Source organism: Schistocerca americana, chromosome 1 (genome assembly GCF_021461395.2).
Source record: "Schistocerca americana isolate TAMUIC-IGC-003095 chromosome 1, iqSchAmer2.1, whole genome shotgun sequence".
Taxonomy (NCBI): Eukaryota; Metazoa; Arthropoda; class Insecta; order Orthoptera; family Acrididae; genus Schistocerca; species Schistocerca americana.
In genome coordinates this window covers 1,106,109,864-1,106,137,561 of record NC_060119.1, presented here as the reverse complement: position 1 = coordinate 1,106,137,561, position 27,698 = coordinate 1,106,109,864, and the positions used below count along the sequence as shown (strand labels likewise).

Genomic DNA, 27,698 nt, shown 5'->3' with positions numbered 1-27,698 from the left:
GCCACAAACACAGAGATGTGAATGAACTGGCAACCTGTATATTGCAGTACTTGACAGAGAAAGTGGACAAAGACAAAAGTCCTTTATATTTTATTCTGACAATTGCACCAGGCAACAAAAGAATTAATTTACTTGCTGTGTACCTCTATGCAGTCTAGTTCCTGAATGTAAGAAGTATAATGTACAAATACCTCATCTCACACAAAATGAAGGTGATTCTGCCCATTTCTTGATAGAGAGGAATGTAAAACATTTGCTGAAGAGCAGCCCTATCTACACACCTGAAACGTACACCTCTGGTGTTAGAACTGCAAGAAAGACTTGAGAACCATTCATTCTATGATATGAAGCATGTGCAGATGGACATAGCATCTGTTAACATGGGAGCCATAACAGTTTCTTAAATAAGAGTCTTTCAAAGTTGTGAAGCAATCAACCTGTCTTATTCTAATGCAAATTTTCAGGAAGCTACTGACATGAAAAGCAAGATGATATCATATAACAATCATGTAATGCTGACCCCTGCATTCACTGCATAGCCAGGAATCTCCGAGAGAAAGAAAGCTGATTTGGTAGAATTGGTAAAGGAAGGAAGAATGATTAGGTTTAGCGTCCCATTGACATAGAGGTCATTAGAGATGAAGCTCCAGCTTGGATTTGTGTCAAGGACAGGGAAGGGAGTCGGCCATGCTCTTTCAAAGGAACCATCCTGGCATTTGCTTAGAGCGATTTATGGAAATCGCAGAAAACATAAATTTGGATAGCTGAACACAAGTTTGAAACATCATCCTCTCGAATGTGAGTCCAGTGCTAAACCCTGCACTACCTCGCTCAGCAATTGATTTGGTATGCAAGAATTTGATCCCGAAGTTCTATGAACATCATCTGTTAGTAAAGAGACACAAGACTAAAGGAATGTTTTGTTTGGGGAAGTACAATCAACATTTTGTTGATAAGTTTGTTAATTGCTTGTTTGGAGAGATGAATCGAAAACCAATTTGTATAATTTAACTTTTCAAAGAATTGAAAGAATTTCATAATGATAATTATTATATTTCTATTTTAATATATTCACAACTTGAAGTAAACCAATTATGTGTGGCAACAAAGATGTCCTATTTCAAAATAAAACATAACTTTTGTTCAGAATTTGTAGTAAGAGTGTCATAAAGCACACAGAGGGCAATAGAACAAACTCATAGGTAAGACAGGCTATTTATTGAGTGATTATTGTAAACAATTATATTTTGGAAACTTCCTTCTATCAAATTATACTATGAAAGTATTTCAGAATGTCTATCTACTAAAACTATAAGACTTCAAAACCTTTCAAAGGCTTTCCTGAAAAATCACAGATTTGAGTTATGACACTGTTTTCACAAATGAGTGGTATGTGGTACACCATTATGACATACCTGCAAGGTCATAACAAATTTTGTCAATGCAGACATGGACATGTACACTATAACAGTCTACCTGTGAAGTTCTTTGTGGAATGAAGTTTGTTACTTTATTTATGGAATCATTCATCAATTATGTGTTACACTCTGGCCTTTCTCCTCTCTATAACTCGGAATTTTTTATTTACTCTGTTCCCCTCCTCCCTTCCTCTTTTCTGTGTACTCCTCCTCCATTTATCTCCTTTTCCAGTCACACTCTGTTACCTCTTGGGTAAACTACTATTGTTGAATTATCAATTAAAAACAGGACATCATTAGTAGCTATCTGAAATTTGAATCGCAGTCCACTGTTACCCCCTCCCCCCCCCCCCCCCCCCTCGTCAAATCAAATGAAAACTTTGTCTCACTACAAGCCTCATACAACCTGAGGTATTGTGTCATATGTGAATTGTCTGCATATGTTCTAACAAAATTAATCTGCAGCTATCCAATGCCCCCATAAAAGCCTCCATCCGTACCAAGATCACTGACCTTTAACACTACCACTATTCAGAAAGCTGCCATCCCTTCCATACTAATAAATCTCTCCGATACAGCCCAGCCACCTGTGGATGGCACACATATGGTGACATAGTTGCACATGTCCCTAATCCTAGAACCACCCTGATGAATCCACTGCAAAAGCACCTTTCTCCCCTCCCCCTCCCTCATTATGCAGTATCGCCCTGGACTGGAACAACTTTATCACCTCTTCTTCCCAGGCTTCAACTACTCATCATTGTACTCTGAAATAAGGTGCATCCTTGTGACAATGCTTCTCACTTTTCCCAATTTATGAAATACCCTTAGGCCAACCTCTAGCCACAAGACCCCAAGACCCTGCTGAAGATCTGTTCTAAGCACCAACTGAGGACATCTTATTCCAGTGGCAACACAGGAATACCCTATGCTGTGAGAGGCAGGGCCACACAGACATCTGTGAAAGCCATTATGTAACACTCCAACTCTGCTGTAGCTCATATATAATCTTTTATCATGGCATCACTACAAACCAGCTGCCCACCAAATGAATGGCCATTCAAAAAGCAGCCAAGAGCAAAACTAACCATGAAGTGATGCAACATAATGCTGAGTACAAATACTAGACTTCAATATCCTTCACCAGTATCGGCTTTTCTGAAGTATGTAGATGGAAACTGTCCTTATAACACTTCATTCAATACCAATCCCAGTATCCTCCCTGGCCCTTGACCCACACCAGTTTTCACCCCTGTCTACAAGTCTACAACTTCACCCACACTTTCCTTTCCACTGCATCCCTCTTCCTTTGTTCCAGCCCTTCCACACCTCCTCCCAACCCACTCCACTTAAATGTGCACCTCACCAACTTCTTTTCTCTACACTAGAGTAGGCTCACCAGTGCCATATTCCCAACCTGTTCCCTTAGGGCCTCTCCCTCCCAGCCTTCAGCACCTCTTCTCTCCACCCTCCCTTCCCCTTCTCCCCTCTGTGCTCCTCTCACCCACTCCATATGACACCTCACTGCAGTTGGACTGCATCATTGGAACAATGTATATGGTGTGTGTGTGTGTGGGGGGGAGGTTGCACATGTGCGTGTGGCCTGTTATGGTGAACACCCTCTCTTCTCTTGTCATAAATTACACATTTGTAACTGTCATTCAAAATAAATTATGTGTATAATCAATTTAAATTCTTCTGCTCTTTAAAATAATATTATAGTAGTCTGAAAAATATGTGACAAGTTAAAATAGTGTGCCAGACCAGAACTCAAACTTAGATATTTGTCTTTCTTCAGAATGCTTATAATAATAATTAATAATAATAATAATAATAATGAGATGTGAAGTTGAAGCTCTGAGTCTGTCTGTAAAATACAGACATACAGTTTTAACTTGTTTATCTTGGAGAGGCTATTACATTTTAGTTACGAGCTACTTACAATTGAATAGTCCACTGGCTTTCTTGCTTGCAGCACCTGTGGTCTCTGACACTTTTTCTGAGGCCACCTTTGCAGTGTCTTGAACGGCCTTCTGAACGCCTTGTCGTGTCTCATCCAGTGCCTTCATAAACACAAGACATGACAAGTATAATATTTGCAGCATTAATTAGACAGGCAAGTTTCAAATTTTATAACTGCTTTGGTAACTAGTTATACTATTATAATAATAATTTAATGATGTTTTGAATGCACTTCTTTAACGAGTGCTACAGTTAAAGATCCAATGACAAAAGCTAGCAATTCTATTTGAATCAAGAAAATAATGCTAACGAGAAAGAAGAGCACACTACTAAGTTAAAATATGTTTCTAAATGTGAATTCTGCACCCCCAATGAACCATGGACTTTGCCATGGTGGCGTCACTTGAGTGCCTCAATGTTACTGATAGCCAATACCATTGGTACAACTGCAATGGAGGGGTATATGATGAGAGGTCGTACAAATGTTTGGTTCCTGAAGAGGGGCAGTAGACTTGTTAGTAGTTGCAGGAGCAACAGTCTGTATGTTTGACTGATCTGGTCTTTTCATACAGTTGACGTGGCCTTGTCTGCTCGTACTGCAACCATTTGTTCCTGCCTAGTCAGTCAGTCAGGTTCTGGCTGCCACCTGTCATGTACCAGCAGAGCAGCAAGTTACATTTTTAGCTTTTTGTGTCTTCTTCATAGTTTAATTCTTAAATTCTGTGTATGTTTTTGTATTTATAAGGTGTAATCTCATATTTTAGTAGCAGTAAAGTGCAGATTCATGTAGTCTGTAGCACAGTCGTCATTTATTTTGAATGTCATTTTACAGTGTACTTCTTAAGTTAGTCATGCTGAGATGGATTGGCTGCAGTTGGCAAACAGCTGAAGGTTCTTGCAGCAACAGTCAGCTGTCTTCAGGCTGCTGTCTCGGATCAGAGAATCTGCTGCATCACATGGGCCACGTCAGGCATAGCTTGTTTCACCCACGAGCCCAGCTGCCATGGCACCTTCCAGTATACCCAATGCCGTGGATCTGAACTCGTCGCAAGTAATGCATCCGTGTCACTAGAGGTGGAGGTTCAACATGGAGGCTGGCCGTCTAGTCTCACCCATTCACCCTGTGAGTGGATAGGTGCCTGCTCTTTCAGCAGGGTCTGAGCAAGCACATGGGGAGAGAGGTTTGCTAGTTATCAGAAGCTCCAGTCTCAGTTCATGTGGACAGCTAGTGGAAGTGGTGAAGACTGCTGGCCTTGCATGTGCGGTCCCAAGCAGAGCTCACAGTTTTGAAGCACTGTTCTCCAAGTTGATTGGTTTGGAGCTGAGTGGAAGGTCTCGACCAAAGGCTTCATTGTTTCTGTGGCAGTTTTGGCTCCAGTTTTCTGGACCTGCGTTATCATGTGGAGAATTGTAGGACTCCCCTTGATAGGTCAGAGATGCACCACATAAAGGACGCAGCTAGTCAGGTAGCAGAGCACTTGTGGAGTAGACATGGGGGCTTTTTAGGCTACAAAGTAGTTTTAAGGTTCTCTGGTGAACACTCACCAGTTGCCACATACAGCACAACCATACCACATTCAGAGTAAAGACACTTCTACTGTCAAAATTTTATCAGTAAAGTGTCCACAACAAAGTTCCCCAATTTACTGCCCTCCAGGAAATTTGTCACACCCTAATTTTTCTCAGGACCAAGGGCTGACTGAAACCCAAAGTAGAAAGCTCTGAAATATTTGACGAACCATGGAATGTGTATTGGAAAGACAGAATAGATGCCATAGAAGTTGACAAAAACAGTTTCTCTATTGATGGCAATTTTGAGTGTGACTGAAGTTATCTGGATGCATATAACAGGTCTAGGTGAATTCCAGTTAATTGTTGGATAATTTTATTGGCCACCTGATTCCCTACACTGAGTAGCATGAAAATGCCCAGATCATGAAATATTAGTTGGAGACAATTTTAACCTATTGAGTATAGGCTGTGATGTCCACAGATTCACTGCAGTGGTACACACAGGCTGTCTTGTGAAGCAGTTTTGAATACATTTTCTGAAAACTGGTTCGAGGGCCTACATGCAATGGAAATATTTTAGATCTTGTAACTACAAATAGGCCTGACCTTATTGATGGTGTGGATAGCAACAATCCCTCAAGAAAGCCAGGAGAGTGTTTAGGCCAGAAATAGCAAATAAGCAATTGCTACTATCCCACTTAAACAATGAATGGACATCATTTAGTTCTGGTATGGTGGACAAAGAGGAATCACGTACAAAGTTTAAACGAATTGTAAATCACATTTTGGAGAAGTATGTGCTAAGTAAGTGGACTAAGGATGGAAAGGACCCTCCATTATTTAACAAGAGACTGTGGAAAGTCCTGAGAAAGCAACTGTGACCATCGTACTCTAGTAGAAGCCAAGAACCAGAGAAAATTTTGGTACTATGTAAAATCAGTAAGCAGATCAAAGGCTTCTGTCCAGAGAATCACTGACCAGTCCAGGTGTGCCAATAGAAGATAACAAAAGGAATGCTGAAGTTTTAAATTTCACATTTAGGGAATTGTTCATGTGGAGATGATATTCAAGTATCGTATTGATGATCACAAAGGCTTTGTTGAAGGTCACTACTGCAGTTATGAGTGCTAATAAAACAAAATGTGAAAAAGTATTTCTCCAAAAATTTTGAACCATTGTACAAGGAATTCAAGTAATTTTGTGCATCAGTTAGTTACCATGGACAAGATGTGGGCCACCACTTCACTAATTAATTCATGATGTACAATGGACCATACTCTTTCTTCTGATATTCCTATGGAAGTAGTTATTTCTTTGTTTTTGCCTGTTCATACAGTTTCGGGTTACCCTTCTTGTGGATCAGCTTCAAGATATTGGAGCCGTGTTGAGATTTGATCAAAGAATTTCTAGTCAAAGTTGCTGGAGAAACATTACCAAGTAACTGACTTTTCTGATTTTCCAGATTTTGGTCAGTTGACACACTTGACTCAGCACATCTACTGTTATCATGGAAATGACCAGTTTTTTATTCTTTACAATAAAGATGAAGCTGAAAGAATATTGCATAAGTTAAACAAGGGGAAAAAGTTTTACTTTCCACATAACAAAAGAAAGAAATGCAGCATAACTGGTGTGTTAGAAGCTTCACAATGCTATTCATGGATGGTGTGGTTCTGCCACCAGCAAAATGTGTCAAAGGCTTTAGGACAGAAGACTGTGCAAAACTTCACAACAAAAAAATCATGAGCGTGATGTCACAATTGTTTACATTACGTTCGCTTGAGCAGTTGCCAGCGAGCTCATGCGCAGTTCAGTTGCTTATGGGCGGTACCTTCTCCTGCTTCTGGCTTAAAGTGTGGCTGTTAGCTATATCGGCAGTAGCAACAAGCAGCCACATGCTACCAAGAAAAAATTTTCTCGCATGCCCAAGCTGCCAGATTCACGCATGCGCCGATCAGTCTGAATGGTGGAGAGGAGACGGTAGTCCCCACTAGACCAGTAAGTACCTGTTGCTGTTTCCTCTTCATTTACAGCTCTCATTTCAAATGAACACAAAACAGATTTCTGTGGCCGGAAACCACCAAGTGAATTAAAACACATTCACATGATCACGGAAGGCCAACATATGTCATTAGTTACAGTTTTCTTATTTCCAAGTTTTTGGCAGTCAAATATTAATCGCCTTGCAGAACAATGAAGTTATTTTTGTCGGTTTGCTAAAGAAATTTGGCTTTTATTAATCTTTTCCACTGAGGAAATCAATTTAGTTGAAACGAAGCATTTCACTCCACACTATTAGCTGGTTTCAACTGTTCGCTGATTTAGAAGTGCACGTGTACATCTTCTGGCACATACAGCATTACGCCATAATAAAGAATCAAGCACAAGATAACACTGTAATTGTGTACCACAAAAATTTACATCCCGAAAGCCACAATGAAAAGCTTAATGTCAGATGGGGACCTACTTCACCGAGAATCTCGACATATGAATGAGCACTTGAAGCCAAATTATGCATTTTAGTGTGGTTTACGAAATTCCGATGCTCTTACAGTATCCTCTGATGTCTTGTTTCTTTTATGGCGTAATGTGAGATCTCTTAAGGGGAGATGGATGGCAAGTGGGCTTCAAAAATCCGATTTTTAGACTTAAGAATATTTGAAATGCCTGGTCTTTCCGGCATGAAACAGTTTTTGTTTTATATAAATACGACAATTTTCTCGTGAGATATGATGGTTTTCCAGATGCTCTGTGCAATCTGGAGATGGTGAATGACCGGGTATGTGCAGAACAAGCCTATGGCCCTAATGTCACAATTTATAAATTAGAGTGCATTGGGCATGCTCAGAAGGGAATGGGGTCCAGGTTGAGAAGATTATTGAAGGAAAAGTCAAAAATACTATTGGAAGAAAGGTGGTAAAGGTCGCCTGACAAATGTTGAAATAGGTAGATTACAGAATTATTATGGCTTGGCCATAAGAAGAAATGTTAGAAAACATGAAAAATGCTTCATGGGCTATCTTTTTACATAAACTTTCCACAAAGGAAAATCCAGTGCACGGTCTTTGCCCGAATGATCCTGAAACTTGGTGCAAGTACATGAAATTAAACCCATATTTAGAGACCTTTGTAAAGATACCTTGTTGAAGAAATGTCTTCATGGGAAAACCCAAAATTTAAATGACTGTGTGAATTCTGTCATTTGGAACCGGTTACTGAAAACTGTATTTGTTCAGCTTACAACCTTCATATTTGGTGTTTATGATGCTATTTTATGCTTCAATGATGGTGTAATTATGGGACGTTTTGGAATTATTGGGCATAAAATCTAGTGGAAATACTGCAAAATCCTTGGGGCAAATAGATAAAGAGAGAATCTGTAAAGCAGATATTGCTAATTTAAAATGCACAAAAGAAGCCAGACAGAAAAGAAGAGGGACCTAGACAAGAAAAGAAGATCAATATATTAAGATGATCCTCAGTATGGTGCAGGAAAATATTAGTGGTAATTCTTATCAGTAACTATACTAGAATTGCAATATTAAACTTTAAATGGATTTTTCTAAAAACTACATTTTTTTTACTTTCAGGAACCATTATTTGATAAACTAATGGGGATAGAAACATGAAATTTGGTCAGTTTGCACTGCAGATGGTAATTAGTTGTTATAAGTAAATTGAGAATCACCAAACAATCAGAAACTGTTTTATAATAATTAATTTACAAAAAAAGTTAAATTTTACTAGTGAAAGAATAATTTTTTTTTCTTCGATCCATAAGAGGTATTATGTTCATTTTACTTGTAAATTGAAGCATACATGTTAAATAAATGCAATAAAAATTTCATCGTTTTGTCACTTAGAGTTCTTTTGAAAAGTGTACCTATTCAAAGGGTAAAATAGCATTGGCAGAACAGACGTACGAACACATGGGCTTCCTACGTCATCGTAGTTGCGCACGCACAGTAACGCCTGTTTTCTGGCAACTACTGAAATGAACCTATTTCTAACAGGTAGCAGGAAAACATTGCAAATACAATTTTAAGCAAGATGACTTATGTTACGTGTGAGAATGTGTGACGAATTTCTTAAATCACAGAGAGTTTGACTCTCATTTAAAACTTAACACTTTGAGGACCAGCCACTCGGAAGAATTTCTAGCCCAGAAAACCAGACATGAATGTCATTATTAATGTTTTACTGGCCATTTGTGTGAGGTATCTGTTAGTATGACACGCAGGAAAAGACCAATATTGTAAGTGGAGGCTTACCTGTTCTTGTAACTTATTAATCTTCGACCAATATCATATGAGGAAGCCTAGCTTTTCTTGTAGATACACCATGTATATTAATTTAAATCATTAACTTTTCCTATCTGTGTGTTTGTGCTACTTAAAAGTGATGTTGCTATCGGCTGACTACATCACGTGTCCTACGCTCTGAATATGTGCTATCATCGGCTGGCAAGATCACGTGACATGAGCTATGATTGGCTTATAAGAAGGCATCGCAATCTCGATTTCAATGTTTCGGAAACTAACGTGCTGTTTGTGATGGAATTCGAATTCATTCTTTCGTAATACGAAAATATGCAGCGTACATGTTGTTGCACATCAAAGACCTTTCAAAAATGGTTTTTTTTATAAAGTGGTAGAAAGTTTTATGTTGGTGTATAAAACCTTAATCATTCAAAAGGGTTGATAACTTTTACAGTTCCGAGGGATAGAATTCTGTCACTTAACACGCTAAAAGTGTATTTTAACTGGGAAATCCGGAAATTTTTCTTTCCTTGTCCTTATACACCTTGAATGAGATCAAACAATATTTCTGCTGAAGTACTACTCATAGAATAAAACCTGCTGTCAAATTTTCAGAAACGACTCTGAAACGAACATAGACTTGCTCCATTTGGGAGACGTCACAAATTTCATCCAATAAAATTGAAAAATATTCTGTAGTTTTCTTGCCCATAATTCCTTACAAAACTGCAGTCGCCATCCAATCAAGAATTTCATTTTGATTATTGTGGTGAGGCTATTTGTAATGATCTCTTTGTAACTAAGGTTCTGCTGCATCTTCTGCTCAAGGCTTTACAATTATGTCATGAAGTTGGGATTTTGAACATTGTTGCATCCTTTTATGAGGAGACTCTATGTCGACAGTCCTTCAATGTGCTGTTTATTTCAATAATGCAGGTCGATTAGCCATCATGTGTTTCAGCTGATGATATGGAGGGAACTAAGCTAGAATTTTCAACATTTTTAATGCAATTAGTATGAAAAGAATTTATTGCATGGGTCCTTATCCACACTGCTCCATGTTTCCAGTTTGAAAATCCACCATCTACCCCAACCTTTTTCGATTTTATGGGCTGCTTGTCAAAAGTGACAACTTTCACTTACAGAGATTTGACAAATTCCTGTTATTGTTGGTTGATTGAAGTCTTGGATTAAGTTTTGTCTAATTTTTGAAAACTGAAGGCACTGAAAAGTTCCTTGCTCCTGATCCTAAAGACCGAAATATACTTTTATACGATACAAAAATGTAAAAAAATTAACAAAAATATAAAAACAATATGAATTACACAGATGTTCTGCATACTATACATTTTTCATTTATATTTCAGGTATGTAATATATTTCGGAAGTTAAGAGTCAAGTTTGTGATAGATAAATTACTTATTAATATCACTTAAATGCTTTCTGTATACCACAGAAATTTAAACTACATACTTTGGAGTGTAAAATACCGGGCACATGGATTTATAGTGTTCTTCTCAATTTTGTGTAAATACAAATAATATACAGTATTCATAATTATTAGAAATTAAAAAACTGTAATTTTTATATTATACTTATGACTTTCACCGTCTGCTGCCTCAACAGATTCACCATTAAAGGTGGCAAGGCTCACTGGTTTCAAAGATGGTGCAGAAGTCTCTTCTGTATTCTGTGCCTAACTGCCTCTCAGTACCAATCTATCCAGGACCATTTTGAGTGTTTCTACAGTGATACATTTCACAATGAAAAGGAAAGTTGAGATACAGCACTGTTCTCCTATTATAGACAGACACTTACTTTCTAATGATTCTTGACTCACTGGGACAATTTGGTAATAGCGCAATACAAATATTGAAGAAAAGACATATGTTCACTGATATTCTTATGCTATAAGTGCACTGGAAAATCGACTAGCTGTGGCTAAAGACAAACACTGTCCGACAGAGAATAATTTCACTAAGTCTATGTGTCATCCAATAAGTGCTTATTAGTCTGAAAAATGGCTTTTACTGCTTGTTTATGGAACATGCTCAGAATAAGCATCTGATTTCTGCAAAATAAATAAACTGATAAAAAACGAAATATAGCACACCTCTGTGCCCCTTCTCCTCCTTCCTTTTTTAAGTGTAAGTATGGCATTGTGATTGAAGTTAGCACAGATGTTCTCTCGGTGTACATATAAGGGGCAATCAAAAAGTTTCCATTTGAGGGCACTGCTGCAGGTTATATGCAACATAGCACAACTCTGATTGGATATATAAGCACCGATGTGTGGGCAAGGTATTAGGTGGCATTCGTGTCTTTGCAACGTGTGTGAGGTAAATGCAGAAATGAGAACAATGGTGACATTATTGCCAAATTGCCTGTTATTCTTTTCTTGGTTGCTGATGAACAAACACTGGTAGACATCCAGCAGAAAATCGAGAATGTGTCTAGGGGAACATGAAACGTCTGGGAAAACTGCAACAAAGGGTGCTGCTGCTTCATGACAACACATATTCTCACACTGAAAATGTCAGAACACAGAAGTTATTACAGTCAAGTGGGAAACTGTCAAGCACCTGACCTATAGTTCCGATCTCTCCCTATGCGATTATCATGCTTTCAGTCCCTTAAAAAAGGGCTTAAAGGGTCAAAACAATTCCTGTCAGACTAAGATGTGTAGCAGTCAGTTACAGATTGCTTCATGCAGCACGACATGGTGTTTTACTATATGAGTATCTTCAACTTGGTGCATCGTTGGGATGATTGCCACAATGCTCATGGCGATTTTGCATGACTGGCATAATGATTCAGGATGGTACAGCCTTCAAACAGAAATTTTTTTATCACCTCTTTGTATATTCCCTCAAATCCAGTGTGGGTATTTAATTCATTCTGAATTTTTTGAGTGAGTACAGCTACCTACTATACTCCACCAACCTTCCCAAGCATCTCTATTACACTTTTATAAGGGCTATATGCAGACCTGTTAAAATCATAGCAGCAAGTTGCTGAATTTATTAGATGTCTCTTCTCATGACTACTAGGATATTAAACTCTGGAATAATACTTTTAGAACTGGTTGCCCCCTTTTAAGAAATCTAAGGCTTCTATTTGCCTTCACTTACATTCATTTCACATGATCGTCCCATTTGATATTGTTTTTTAATATTACTCCAGCATAGATACACAATGTCACATGCTCAAGATCTTTAACTGCATCTATTGGGCCATTCCTCTTTGCTGTAGGCATTATCTTAAATTTATCCACATTTAAAGAGAGCCGCCATTTATTGCACCAAGTGGAAGTTTTGTACAAATATTTCTGCATTTCCTCATGATCATCCATCAATGTTAATTTCCTGTATACAACAGCACTGTCAGTGAACAGTCTTATATTGCTGCTAACCCTCTCCGATAAATTATGTATTCAGAGAACATTAGAGGTCCTATTATGCTACCTTGGGACACATCTTCTCTTACTTTAGTTTCTGTAGAACACTCGCCATCTTTTATAAAGTACTAGGTTCTGTTATTCAAACATTCACTGACTCAGTCACATGTCCAAAGACACTGTGCCTGACCGTATTTTGGTTAGTAGTTGGCAGTGTGGTGTAGTGTCATACACTTTTAGGAAATCTAGGAAGATGGAATCTACCTGTTTACCTGCACCTGAAGCCTACAAGAAATCGTTTAAGAATATAGCAAGCTGCACAGAATAAATCCTTCACTCGTTACAGAGTTTGTGCTGTTTTGAAACATCCTGGTAGATTAGAACTGTGTGCCACATGGTGTCTCAAGCCCAATACCTTGCCTTTTTTGGGCAATGCTCTTGCTGACTGGGTTAGGCAGGTACGTTCCACAACCTGCCCTCACAGCTTCATTTCTGCTGGTACCTCTCTGATACTTTTCAAGCTTCACATGTGTGTTAGTCCAGCAACAAATTGCAGTGGAGCTTCTGTGAAGTTTGGGAAGCAGAAGACAGCTACTGACAGAAGTAAAGCTGTGACTGTCCCTCTGAAGTCATACTCGGATAGGTACATCAATAAGAGCACTACTGGCAAAGAGCAATGCAGTTTGACACACAGTTTTAATCTGCCAGAAGTTTCAAATGAAGCTGTGTTTCACATAAAAGGTTTTTCTTGAATTGGTGCTGATTCTTTGAGAGATGCTCAGTTTCATCCATTAACATCATAATATTTGAGACACTTTAAGAGAAAATCTCTAGAGAATATTAAAGAGACAGGTCAATTGGACCTACCAATACTGGATGTTTGTCTCTCAATATGTTGTAATGATACTATGGTGTGTGACAACATACATGCACAAACAGAAAGATAACAGAACACTGACTATATTTTGGCACCTACAATTTTTTTTAAATTGTTAAATTGTGACTGACTGACTGATGATCTGTAGCACAGCACGAGGTGCACTGTAGTTGAAATGTGGAAATTTAATTGTGAGTTGGATAATTCCAAACGTTTAACACAAAACTTGTGCTGACAAACTGATCTATAGTGTAATTCAAGGTCTAGCTTACGTTGAAAGCTGAACATTTGGTCGCTAGTTGCTAAGCAATATCGAAGGCTCCACAAAGACACCGTTAGTCCAGCTATTTGAATAAAAGGGGCAACGCAAGTACCTTGCCAGCCTCGTCGACCTTTGAGTCGATGGTAGTGGAGGCGGTTTTGAGGGTGCTGTCGACCGTCTTTTCGGCATCAGCCATGGTGGCCTCAAAAGCGTCGACGGCCTGCTGCTTGGCAGTTTTGGTGGCTGTGGTGGCAGAGGTTGCGGCGGCTTTGGCAGCGGAGGTGGCGGTGCCGATGACTGCGCTCTCTAGCTCACTCTTGGTCTGCCAAAGCAGGTCACCCGTCTTCTTGCTCTGCTCCTCAAGAAGTGCTGCTGCTGCCTGCTTCTTTTCCGCACTGATGCGCTCCAACTCTGACTTCTTCGATTCCACAGTCTGCTCTACTGTGGAGGTCAGCTTTGAGCCGATGTCCTTCAGTCCTGCAACACACAATGATACATTTCAATTCACCAACTGACACTTTTTCATGTATGCCATGCACAGTCTCTTTGGGAATGGATGGTAGAGCAGGTCAATGGATCAGCTTAACTGGCAAGTTAGTCTCAGTTCCGAATAATGCTCCTCCCTCCAGCTACCTGCAGAACTCTCATAGGTATCTGCAGGAAACGTGCGGAGTGGTTGTTTGGCGAGAGACAATGAACACACATTGACATTTCATGTTCTGATATACGAGAGGTGTTCCATATTGATTTATGCTTTATTTTTTCCCGTCATTCATTGTGGGGCATTTGACTAGTCATCACAGTTGCAAATATGTAGTACAGAGTGATCCAAAAGTCAGTTAACACTTGAAAATGCACTAATTCACAGAATAATGTAGGCAGAGAGGTAAAACTTTATACACATGCCTGAATTGACAAGGAGTTTTACTGGAACGAAAAATGAATGCATAAACCGGCAAACAGATGGCGCTGGACAGCAACACACCAGTGACGCAGCATGAGACTCGAGTATAAAATGAGCTGTAGTGAGAGAGGGAGTCATAAGCACCAGCACTTTTGGTGAAGCTTTACTATCAGAATGGAGAATCAGCTACTATAGGTTTTTGATCCTGTCATCATAAGGAGGGTATCTGAATGGGTAAAGGTCCTGTGAAGCCAGGGGATGTCTAGACGATCAACACCGTAGTGGGCAACCAAGCACACGTACTACTGCTGCTCAGACAGTTCAGGACAAAATGAAGACTTCGTTTCTGCGGGGTGAAGTAAGCCCTCGGGAAGTCGCACATCTTACTGCCATTCCATGTACCACTGTTTGGGGAGCACTAAGGCATACCCTCCAAAGAGATCTGTACAAAATTCACCATCATCATGAACTGTTGGCCATCGATTTTGTGACACATGGAGCATTTGTGGTGTGGGCACTTAAAAAGAAAAATGGGGAAAGATGACGATTGGTCGTCGAACATGTTGTGGACCAATGAAGTCCATTTCACACTCTGAGGGGCTGCCACCACCCACAAATGCAGAATTGGGCTACCATATGTCCTACAACTGTTGTGGAAACCCTACTGCTTGAGGAGGCAGTGTAGGTGTGGTGTGGATTTACCACATCAGTCGTGATAGAATCTCTCTGTGGAAAAGCAGGGTGCTGCTTTTCACACCGTCTGCGTGACAGGTGCGAGGTCCGCTGATACATTACAGGAATCGCATCATCCCTAGCCTGCCTGAAAAACACCTGTTGGACGGTACGACTTTTATGCAGGATGAGGTTCCACCCCATATTGCTACACATGTGAAAAATCTCTTGCGCACATCATTTGGCTAGAATCGTGTGCTGATCTGCCACTTCTGTCATTCTTGGCCTCCCAGGTCTCCAGACCTCAAACATTATGACTACTGGTTGTGGGGTTACTTGAAGTCTCAAGTCTACTGCAATAATCTGTCCTCATTATAGATGGCGAAAGACAACATCCGACAGCAACTTCTCACCATACCTACTGATATACTACAGGTACTCATGATGAATGACGGCCGACATGTTGGACACTCGTTATAAAGAACTTTGTCTTTGCTCAAAATCAATTGTTATGCAAATTATTGCTTTTGTGTCATATGAAGCGTCATCTGTTGGTCATTTTGTGCACTTGTTTTTGGTTTCAACATAACCCCCATGTCATTTCAAGCGCATGTGGCAATTTTTACCTCCCTACCTAGATTATTTCGTGAAGTATTGAATTTTCAAATGCTAGCAGATTTTCAGGTCACCCTGAACCTTGGTCTAATGGTAGGTGGCACGAAAATCACTAGAAGTGTAATCCCTGCAGACAACAGCCCATTTTCGCGACTATTGTCACTATGTGAGCGCGCAGCATGGAGTATGAGCGTCAAGAACAGGACTGGACGACGAAGTTTCTGTGGAAGGAGGGTGTCTTACAAAGAAGCAGGTGCGTTGGAGCTTAAATGGATTCATGAATTTTTCTTTCAAAATGGTGCATCTGATAACATTATTACATTTGCAATTGGAAAATATATATATATATATATATATTTATTTATTAGGTAGGTCGCAACTGAAACTTGGCGTGTGGGAGGTTTTTTTGAAAGAGTGGAATATTAAAACAAATCATAGGTAGGAAGAGTGTGCGCCGATTTGAAACTATGGTGGGAGCTGAAAAAACTGTCCCATTTGTCACAAGGTTTCAATCTCCCAGGAAGTTTCAAGCCATAGGTTGGTGGTGTGGGCGGTCTTGTGCCACGGACAGAGGAACGTCTGATCTCCAGAATCATTTAGAGCGATGCCACAAAGGCAGCCCCGGATCTACGATGATTCCATAGGTTGGTGGTGTGGGCGGTCTTGTGCCACGGATGGAGGAACGTCTGATCTCCAGAATCATTTAGAGCGAGGCCACAAGGGCAGCCCCGGATCTACGATGATTCCATAGGTTGGTGGTGTGGGCGGTCTTGTGCCATGGACGGAGGAACGTCTGATCTCCAGAATCATTTAGAGCGATGCCACAGGGGCAGCCCCGGATCTACGATGATTCCGAGCCGGCGCGCAGCTGAAAAAACTGTCCCATCTGTCACAAGGTTTCAATCTCCCAGGAAGTTTCAAGCCATAGGTTGGTGGTGTGGGCGGTCTTGTGCCACGGACAGAGGAACGTCTGATCTCCAGAATCATTTAGAGCGAGGCCACAAGGGCAGCCCCGGATCTACGATGATTCCATAGGTTGGTGGTGTGGGCGGTCTTGTGCCATGGACGGAGGAACGTCTGATCTCCAGAATCATTTAGAGCGATGCCACAGGGGCAGTCCCGGATCTACGATGATTCCGAGCCGGCGCGCAGCTGAAAAAACTGTCCCATCTGTCACAAGGTTTCAATCTCCCAGGAAGTTTCAAGCCATAGGTTGGTGGTGTGGGTGGTCATGTGCCACGGACAGAGGAACGTCTGATCTCCAGAATCATTTAGAGCGATGCCACAAAGGCAGCCCCGGATCTACGATGATTCCATAGGTTGGTGGTGTGGGCGGTCTTGTGCCACGGATGGAGGAACGTCTGATCTCCAGAATCATTTAGAGCGAGGCCACAAGGGCAGCCCCGGATCTACGATGATTCCATAGGTTGGTGGTGTGGGCGGTCTTGTGCCATGGACGGAGGAACGTCTGATCTCCAGAATCATTTAGAGCGATGCCACAGGGGCAGCCCCGGATCTACGATGATTCCGAGCCGGCGCGCAGCTGAAAAAACTGTCCCATCTGTCACGAGGTTTCAATCTCCCAGGAAGTTTCAAGCCATAGGTTGGTGGTGTGGGCGGTCTTGTGCCACGGACAGAGGAACGTCTGATCTCCAGAATCATTTAGAGCGATGCCACAAGGGCAGCCCCGGATCTACGATGATTCCATAGGTTGGTGGTGTGGGCGGTCTTGTGCCACGGATGGAGGAACGTCTGATCTCCAGAATCATTTAGAGCGAGGCCACAAGGGCAGCCCCGGATCTATGATGATTCCATAGGTTGGTGGTGTGGGCGGTCTTGTGCCATGGACGGAGGAACGTCTGATCTCCAGAATCATTTGCCCTCCGCCGCCCCCGCTCCCAGTCGGCCAGTCTCAGCCCCCCCCCCCCTTACAGAAAACTCAAATTAATACTGGGTGGAATTATTTGTGACTGAGAGAATAAGAACTCCTCAGAAAATCTGCATTATTCATTGCCTATTACTTAACAACGTTCTCTTTTGCGTGACATAAATTTAAATATAGGAAACATAAAACCAGTAAAGACAAGAGATAATCGAGACAGTACACATTTGTTCAATCTTTAGGTTCCATCATTTTTCTCTAATCTTGCCACGGCTAGACACTGCGTGCCTTCCTTTCGGCGAAAGAATCTATCATCAAGGTTCGTCAAACGCTTTGTTAAATGAAAAATCAAAATGGTGTAGGCTAATACTGAAAAAGCTATTAATACGAATAGTAACCATGAGTGATGTGGTTTCACGATTTGATTACACGTCTATTTTGTCACAGTTTGTTTGTTTTGTTTTACTTTAGGGTGCGAAAAACAGCTGGGGTCATACGCGCCCAAGCCAAAAACAGAGAACACGAACAGAGAGTGGAGTTAAAAGTCTATGCGTCAGTCCCAATGGACAGAATAGGAGACAGCTAAAAACAGGCACGTGGAAAAAGGGCTAAAAAACACCATACAGTAATGAATTAGGCCTTTCTAATATTGGAGCAATTGTAACACGCGCCAAATAAACGAGACTGTTTTGACACGAATGGTCATTTTCATGTACCTCATTTACACGAATAACACGACAGAAAATAATTCACGAAGTACCAATATCAAATGCCAATAGGCCTGTTACAAGTAAAAAGTTTTACGTTTGGTAACAGTTTCTCTTTTCATTCATATGCTCCAGTTTCTCAAGCATGAGATCGAAAAGTAGTAGCAGTAGTACGAGATTTTTCTATAAATTTGGAATCGTCATGTTCTTCCATATAACCTGTATGATGTCCCCTTTCCTCTGCTCCCTCGTTCTAACAACCAATCTTGTCACCACTAATTCATCGGTCAACTTCGCTAACCCTGCCAGAATCACCGGTTTATCCCGCGTTTATTCTCCGGTTAGACATTATTACACTTTCGTACAATGCGTTTTTCGCTATTCCGAGAATAGAACTTAAGCGGCTGCTAATTGGGGATTGTACAACTGGCCTTAGTAATGTAGCGATCTGGCAAAAATTTTCTGTCGAAATTTTGTTTTCTTGGATACAATGAGAAGACAATATGTAATCTTTCTTACCTGTTATTCGTCTTAATCATTTATTTCCACTCTGTTGGTCTGAATCTGTGAATTTCGCTAATAATTATAACAACGCTTGTCATTCGCACACCCAATCAACCATATAAAAAAAAAAACAGCTATTGGTATTCTTTGTTATTTCCAATGTTCCAATGTTCCAATGTGTGTGAAATCTTATGGGACTTAACTGCTTTGTTATTTCGGCTCAGCTCGTATAGCCCTGTACCATTTTGTCTGCGGGTGAGTTCTTTATTCTGGCAGAGACATCACGTACACTATGCAAGCATTCAAAAACCAACTTATGATTCGTTCAGAAATCAACTTAGAATGTGTTCAAAAATGTACAAAAATCAGCAGGGATGCGTTTCAAAAACACATGAATAATCGATAGACTGGATGGTAGGCGCTTTGTGAAACAAGGGTGTTTTCTTCAAGAATTTGGATTTGACGCCTCCTGAAATTGCCCCCGAATTTGAATTTGGCGCCTCCTGAATTTGCCCCTGGGGGCAGATACACTGCTTTGCCCCCCACCCCACCCCGATCCGGCCCTGCACAAAAATTATAACGATGGAGTACCTGTCAGTAAATCGTTTTCGGCGGCAGCGGAAATGTTGCAGCTGTTCAAACCAGTCAATTCAGCTAAAGAAGTCATCGGTTTCGGCCGTTTGCCCTGCAACTGTTTCCGCCGCCATTTTTCCGAATCCAGAAAACAGCATATACATATACAAAAAGAAAACTAATTTGATACCTGTACAAGATTACGATACATGCTGTTCGCTATTTTATATGCCCACGTTTTCTCAAAGTGAAAATAGATTATCAGTGTCTTTACTGTATCAAAAAATACCTACAGCGAAACATATTCTGTTCACGTGGTCTGTAATTTCTACGGAATGGGCGGCAGAGCTATCAAAAAATGGCTCTGAGCACTATGGGACTTAACATCTGAGGTCATCAGTCCCTTAGAACTTAGAACTACTTAAACCTAACTAACCTAAGCACATCACACACATCCGTGCTCGAGGCAGGATTCGGACCTGCGACCGTAGCGGTCGCGCAGTTCCAGACTGAAGCGCCTAGAACCGCTCGGCCACACAGTCCGGCCACAGCTATCATGTTGACACCAAACAGGTTTCCTTGTGTTCACTGGGATCTGCAGCAACAAATGTGTAAGGAATCCTAGATAGCGGCTGCCTAAAGTGTTCCATCGTTGTTTTATCCACTTCCTACAGTCAGCGTGGAATTTTCACTAACCAGCAGTGCATTTTGCGAAAACTGATATGCCCGTGGTTTGCAAACGATGGTTCATCTGCAGATAAAATTAATGCTAGAAACACCCCATCACTGTGGAGTTTTCGTAAACACCAGTCGGAGAAATATAAACTATTTTTTAAAACCATTGCCATGAAACTGTCGGCGGAGCGAAATTTAGTAAGGACGAAAAGCGTTGGAATGTAGTATTCGCAGTACACTGTGTCTAATCCCACTCGAAAATTCAAGCTGCCTCGTAGTGACACGTAGATTGTGTGGTACCCCTGCGAAAATGTTAGTTGCATTTTCTCGTCAGTCACTGTTCTTTTTTTGTTGGCGTATTTTATTTTTCATACTTCCAGTTTTTTGATTCTTTTAATAATATTGGCAAATACAAATCGAGAGGCACGGTCAGGACACCTTTCAGCATAAAGCCGTACCGCTGCTCCAACAGTTTGCCGCCCATCATCGTAATAGAGCATTGTACCGACGTTTCCGCCTGTCGTGAACATAATGCAAGTCTGAATAGCTTCACATACAAGTTATTTGGTCGCTACGACAGCAGAGCACAGGCAGATGGGCTTCAAGCGCTCTGATAAACAGAGGGACGGCACCTGAGTCACGTATTTGCTTACATTTGGTATAATACAGCAGGCGTTAGTGTGACGTCTTCTCCTGACCCGGGACCATTGGTTTGTGGCAGTAAAGTAAGTGTCGTAATTCGGTAACTATAAGATAAATTTTTTTGCGTACGTCAGAAAATTCGCCACACTCTCCACAAAAAATAACTAAATCACCGCAACGGACAGTTCATATCCATTTAACCGCCGCTTGGCTCTATATTTATGTGCCCGGTCGCTCGCTCAAGAAATGCATGCTGTCCTGACGTTCCCATCTCCTTCCTTCCAGATGTGTGTCCTGAGTTGATGTGTGCCCGGCCAGTGTCGATTTTCCTTCCAGGCCGAGTATACGCTGCATACATGCTCTGAAGATAAAAGACGAGTACATGCCCACCGAAACAGCGCGGGATAAACGAGAACTGATGCTGCATTACACCCGATTTTATTGCACCGCATTTCTGTCGTTGTTGTGGTCTTCAGTCCTGAGACTGGTTTGATGCAGCTCTCCATGCTACTCTATCCTGTGCAAGCTTCTTCATCTCCCAGTAACTACAGCAACCTACATCCTTCTGAATCTGCTTAGTGTATTCACCTCTTGGTCTCCTCTACGATTTTTACCCTCCACGCTGTTCTCCAATACTAAATTGGTGATCCCTTGATGCCTCAGAACATGTCCTACCAACTGATCCCTACTTCTAGTCAAGTTGTGCCACGAACTCCTCCTCAATTCTATTCAACACCTCCTCATTAGTTATGTGATCTACCCATCTAATCTTCAGCATTCTTCTGTAGCACCACATTTCGAAAGCTTCTATTCTCTTCTTGTCCAGCCGGCCGAAGTGGTCGCGCGGTTCTGGCGCTGCAGTCTGGAACCGCGAGACCGCTACGGTCGCAGGTTCGAATCCTGCTACGGGCATGGATGTGTGTGATGTCCTTAGGTTAGTTAGGTTTAACTAGTTCTGAGTTCTAGGGGACTAATGACCTCAGCAGTTGAGTCCCATTGTGCTCAGAGCCATTTGAACCATTTTTCTTCTTGTCCAAACTATTTATCGTCCACGTTTCACTTCCATACATGGCTACACTCCATACCAATATTTTCAGAAACGACTTCCCGACACTTAAATCTATACTCAATGTTAACAAATTTCTCTTCTTCAGAAACGCTTTCCTTGCCATTGCCAGTCTACATTTTATATCCTCTCTACTTCGACCATCATTAGTTATTTTGCTTCCCAAATAGCAAAACTCCTTTACTACTCGAAGTGTCTCATTTCCTAATTTAATTCCCTCAGCATCATCCGATTTAACTCGACTACATTCCATTATCCTCGTTTTGCTTTTGTTGATGTTTATCTTATATCCTCCTTTCAAGACACTGTCCACTCCGTTCAACTGCTCTTCCAAGTCCTTTGCTGTCTCTGACAGAATTACAATGTCATCGGCGAACCTCAAAAGTTTTTATTTCTTCTCCATGGATTTTAATACCTACTCCGAATTTTTCTTTTGTATCATTTACTGCATGCTCAATATACAGATTGAATAGCATCGGGGAGAGGCTACAACCCTGTCTCACTCCCTTCCCAACCACTGCTTCTCTTTCATGCCCCTCGACTCTTATAACTGTCACCTGGTTTCTGTACAAATTGTAAATAGCCCTTCGTTCCCTTGCCACCTTCAGAATTTGAATGAGTATTCCAGTCAACATTGTCAAAAGCTTTCTCTAAGTCTACAAATGATATAAATGTAGGTTTGCCTTTCCTTAATCCCCGCATTATGTAATGCAAATTTTTACAAGGCAAGGCTAAGTGAAAATGTCAGTTTTTAGAAGGCAAGGCTAAGTGATACCATGACCTTAGGAGTGGAAAGAGGAGGCGCGCATTTTATTAATCGCTTATAGGCTGCTAAAATATCCCTTTCGGCCTTCGGTAACTACCACAAGCGATTTGAAAGTAGCCGCGATCAAATAACTCCAAGGATGGCGAGTTCAAACAGTGCAGCCGTTCTGTGACGTCATGGCCGCGGGACGTTATTAACCGTGGCTCCGGACGCGATCTGGCGCCAGCTGAAATCCTTTGGGATAGCGTCACTGATGGAAATAAACTGACCGACACATCACGCGAGGTATTCGCAGAAAGCAGGCGCGCGCGTTAATGATACGTCTGCCCGTCGCCCCTCTGACCTCTGACCTCTGACCTATCATACCACAGAACTTCACTCGTACAAGCCACTCGGCCACATTTGTTTTATCTTTATCTGCATTATTCTCTCCTTTCGAAGTCGGCAAGTGGTCCTAACAAAAGCCCTGGGTGCAACTGTTCTGGTAAAAAAATATACTCGTGTATTCTCTATCATTAGCCGTATACTACAGTACAGCCAGGGATTTCCCGAGACCAGATACGACACAATATTTTGTATGAACATCCATATAACATCGGAACAATGGTATCGCAAGGTATAATATGCTAAAGTATTACCTAAGATAAATGCGTTCACTTCAAATATAAAGCAAACTAAGAAAATTTCTTGATTGCATGAACCAACTTAAGATCACGAAGAAACATAAGTAATAAAGGACAAATATCTCAAATACAAACAAAAAACCTGACTTAACAAATACCACACAAACAGGGAGTGGGCAAAAACATGAACACACAAAAAAAGCAACACATTACTATGCCTAATACTCTATAGAAAGAAAACTGGCGTTCTACGGATCAGAGTGTGTAATGTCAGATCCCTTAATCGGGCAGGTAGGTTAGAATATTTAAAAAGGGAAATGGATAGGTGAAAGTTAGATGTAGTGGGAATTAGTGAAGTTCGGTGGCAGGAGGAACAAGACTTCTGGTCAGGTGAATACAGGGTTATAAATACAAAATCAAATAGGGGTAATGCAGGATTAGCTTTAATAATGAATAGGAAAATGACAGTGCGGGTAAGCTACTGCAAACAGCATAGTGAACGCCTTATTGTGGCCAAGATAGACACGAAACCCACGCCTACCACAGTAGTACAAGTTTATATGCCAACTAGCTCTGCAGATGGTGAAGAAATTGATGAAATGTATGATGAGATAAAAGAAATTATTCAGGTAGTGAAGGGAGACGAAAATTTAATAATCATGGGTGACTGGAATTCGACAGTAGGAAAAGGAAGAGAAGGAAACGTAGTAGGTGAATATGGATTGGGGCTAAGAAATGAAAGAGGAAGCCACCTGGTAGAATTTTGCACAAAGCATAACTTCATCATAGCTAACACTTGGTTCAAGAATCATGAAAGAAGGCTGTATTCATGGAAGAACCCTGGAGATACTAGAAGGTTTCAGACGGATTATATAAGGGTAAGACAGAGATTTAGGAACCAGGTTTTAAATTGTAAGACATTTCCAGGAGCAGATGCGGACTCTAACTGCAATCTATTGGTTATGTACTGTAGATTAAAACTGAAGAAACTGCAAAAAGGTGGGAATTTAAGGAGATGGGACCTGGATAAACTGAAAGAACCAGAGGTTGTACAGAGTTTCGGGGAGACCATAAGGGAACAATTGACAGGAATGGGGGAAACAAATACAGTAGAAGAAGAATGGGTAGCTCTGAGGGATGAAATAGTGAAGGCAGCAGAGGATCAAGTAGGTAAAAAGACGAGGGCTAGTAGAAATCCTTGGGTAACAGAAGAGATACTGAATTTATAACTGCCATCTGGTTTCTGTACAAATTGTAAATAGCCTTTCGCTCCCTGTATTTTACCCCTGCCTCCTTTAGAATTTGAAAGAGAGTGTTTTAGTCAACATTGTCAAAAGCTTTCTCTAAGTCTACAAACGCTAGAAACGTAGGTTTGCCTTTCCTTAGTCTTTCTTCTAAGATAAGTCGTAGGGTCAGTATTGCCTCACGTGTTCCAACATTTCTACGGAACCCAAACTGATCTTCCCCGCCGAGTTGGTTCCTTTGAATTGGCACGGCCGATTAGACACCCCGTCCTTCCTCAGTCCGAGTTGGGGCCCGTCTCTAATGACCTCGCCAACCGAACCTTACACCCTAATCTTTAAGTTTACTGAGTGAGTATTACGACAGTAGCGCAAGGGTCTGATCTATTATGAAATATTTGGTCTATTCCTGTTTGTGCGTCACGGTTTATTTGCAATCTCCGTGACTAAGCAGCGCTCTTACCCTCCCTTGCACAATTCGCCGGTCATCGGCGTGTCACTGTCGTTCCTCGCCAGGGACTGTTGTCTACGTCTTACACCGATGGCAGCGCCAACTCGTGCGAAAGTGATCGCTATGTTGTCGCTGCGGCCCGTTGGCACACTGACACGGTTTTAGACGTGCAGCTTAATTGGCCGAGTATATCCGGAAGGTGAGACACCGCTTCTGTCGACTGAAAAGGCCGCGAGCACGAAGCAGTAGTGCTCGCCATGCATAAAGCTAAAACGAGAGCAGCTGGATTGTTGACACACAGCGGGTACTGGCAGCTATTGCTTATGACCCGCTGCCAGGCGGAAGCGAACTGCAGCAGGCCAAGTATTCACTACAGAGAGCAAACGAAGCTCAGCGACAGTGAGGGAAAAAAAAACTACCAGAGGTAGGGTTGCCATAATCCAAGGACGAAAATCAAGGACAAAATTCGGTGATTATAAAGATGTGGTTGAAACACGGACCGATATGTTGTGCAAGTGACCACTGGTTTGCATTTCAGTATGTGGTTGAAACCTTGAATCACACAATGTCCTTTCACTTTTCTGCACGTCATCCAAATCTTCATAATTACCACTAAGATTGAATTCTAAAATTATTTTATACACACACTCAGACGCTGTACTGGAGGTTCCATTGTCACGCTCATTCAAATGTAATAAATTACTTTGAACACCTTGTGTAATGTCAAAGTATTGGACCAGAACAGGAAACATTTTTACATGCTTGTGATTACTAGCATCTGTACTAATCCCAACATAATTAACTTTTGACAGACTATTTTTAACATTGTCTTTTAAGAAAGGTGCTATAAATTGTTAACAATTGCTTCAGTTTTCGTTTTTGCACTTGAAAACTGAACTGCTACCTTTGAATCACTAAAAATTTCACTACTTATTTTTGATGTACAAGACGAAGAATTGTATGAATGATGGTGTTTCACAGCATGAAACGCGAATGTTGCTTCTGCTGCAGCAACTATTTTAAATTCTGTCTGATTAGCACTAAAAAAACTGGTCAACTGTTTGGAAGTTGAAGCAGAATTCACAGCTCTTGTGTGTTTCTTGCTTGTTATATGGTCATTGAGAGCTCGTTTCCCTCCATTGGCGATTGAAATGTAGCAACTGTAATGAAATAATTTAGGATTAGTTGTCATTTAACCAAAAGCACGCAATTAACATTTTAGTTTATGCACGGTATTGCGTAAACGTGCACAATCTATTGCGCTATGTTTCGAAGTGTCACAACTATGAAATTTTTACGCCTCAAAACACACGTTTTTGACAGCTCTTTCATTCTATGGTCGCCCTGAAAACTAAATTTGATGGCTCGGGGAAAATAATTTTTCAATAACTGAAAACTATCGCCACAAAATAAAATTGCGGGAGACTTGGTTTTTAAATAAGTACAGTTGAGTAATCTGATCAATTATAATAGTCATTTGTATGCTTGCTACAAATAATAAGCCGGCCAGTATGATAAGCCGGCCAGTGTGGCCGAGCGGCTCTAGGCGCTTCAGTCTGGAACCGCGCGACGGCTACGGTCGCAGGTTCGAATCCTGCCTCGGGTATGTATGTGTGTGACGTCCTTAGGTTAGTTAGGTTAAAGTTGTTCTAAGTTCTAGGGGACTGATGACCTCAGATGTTAAGTCCCATAGTGCCCAGAGCCAATTGAACCATTTTGAACAAATGATAGGCATTGTTTACTGTTACGTACCTACAATGCATTGTAATTACCCACACACTTTGCAAATAGCCTCGTGTTCGTTTCTTCCACGTTTAGTACTTGGAAACGCATCAATATATTCTTCTCGACATTATTCTTTTCTTTTCGACGTTTTAAATTCTGTGCAATAACATCGCCAGAAGTACACTTCGCACAGCTGGATGTTAACTTTATACGACCAAAGATACCGACAGCAGAGACATCGTAAGCCAACAGAGGAAAACTGAAACAATCAAAAAGAATCGATAACTGCACTGCTTCCACAGTCTGTTCTGAAATTGGCCGAGCGATTCTGTAGTGACACGGAATATCAGCACTGGTTTCAACGGCTATCGTCAAGTTTGCAGGAGTTATGAAACACTTGATCGGTGGCCAGTGGCAAAACCTGCGTAATTTTTTTTTTTTTTACTTAGTAGCCACTTTTTTCGGGGAATTTTCCTCTTCGTCCAGGACACACGTCTTCGAGCATAAAATCGGGGACTGTCGGCGAAATCCGCGACGTATGGCAACCCTAACCAAAGGTCGTTTGTATCGTCGTGGAGTAGCCACGGTAAAGAGGCAACGAACGATACGCCGTAGAAAAGTTTTCCCAGCCTGGAGTATAACGAAATTTTCTGGGGGTTAGGACATTAAGGGTTCGATTATGGATTAATCACGACTCTATAATAAAGATCTAACCTCTATTATTACCATTTCGTTTAGTAAAATATGGGATTGTGGGTTGCCTGAATGCAAAACGCTTATTTTTAATTTCTCCCGCCAAACTAATTTCATCGAAAATATCGCCATCGTCAGTGGGTATTCTTTATTCTAAAACGCACGAGATTAGTACATTTTGCAGTGAACGCATAGTGTATTGTGGGGCGATCACTCTATTGTAGAAATAATTCAAAAGCCAAGATCGCTTAAATACTGTTTACTGAATGGTC

At 41.1% G+C, this 27,698-nt stretch overlaps 1 protein-coding gene across 3 annotated transcripts in view; it reads right to left on the bottom strand.

Moving 5' to 3' along the window:
- The window catches only part of LOC124618429, a 153,432-nt gene that overhangs the window by 22,793 nt on the left and 102,941 nt on the right, over nucleotides 1-27,698 (bottom strand). For all 3 annotated transcript variants that reach the window (XR_006980050.1, XR_006980049.1, XM_047145348.1), the window contains exons 2-3: nucleotides 13,800-14,164; nucleotides 3,361-3,481 (exon numbers count right to left, since the gene is read on the bottom strand). Coding sequence is in view for 1 of the 3 variants with exons in the window: in XM_047145348.1 (XP_047001304.1) it covers nucleotides 3,361-3,481; nucleotides 13,800-14,164 (486 nt within the window). In the remaining 2 variants the exon portion in view is untranslated. The remainder of the gene's footprint in view (nucleotides 1-3,360; nucleotides 3,482-13,799; nucleotides 14,165-27,698) is intronic.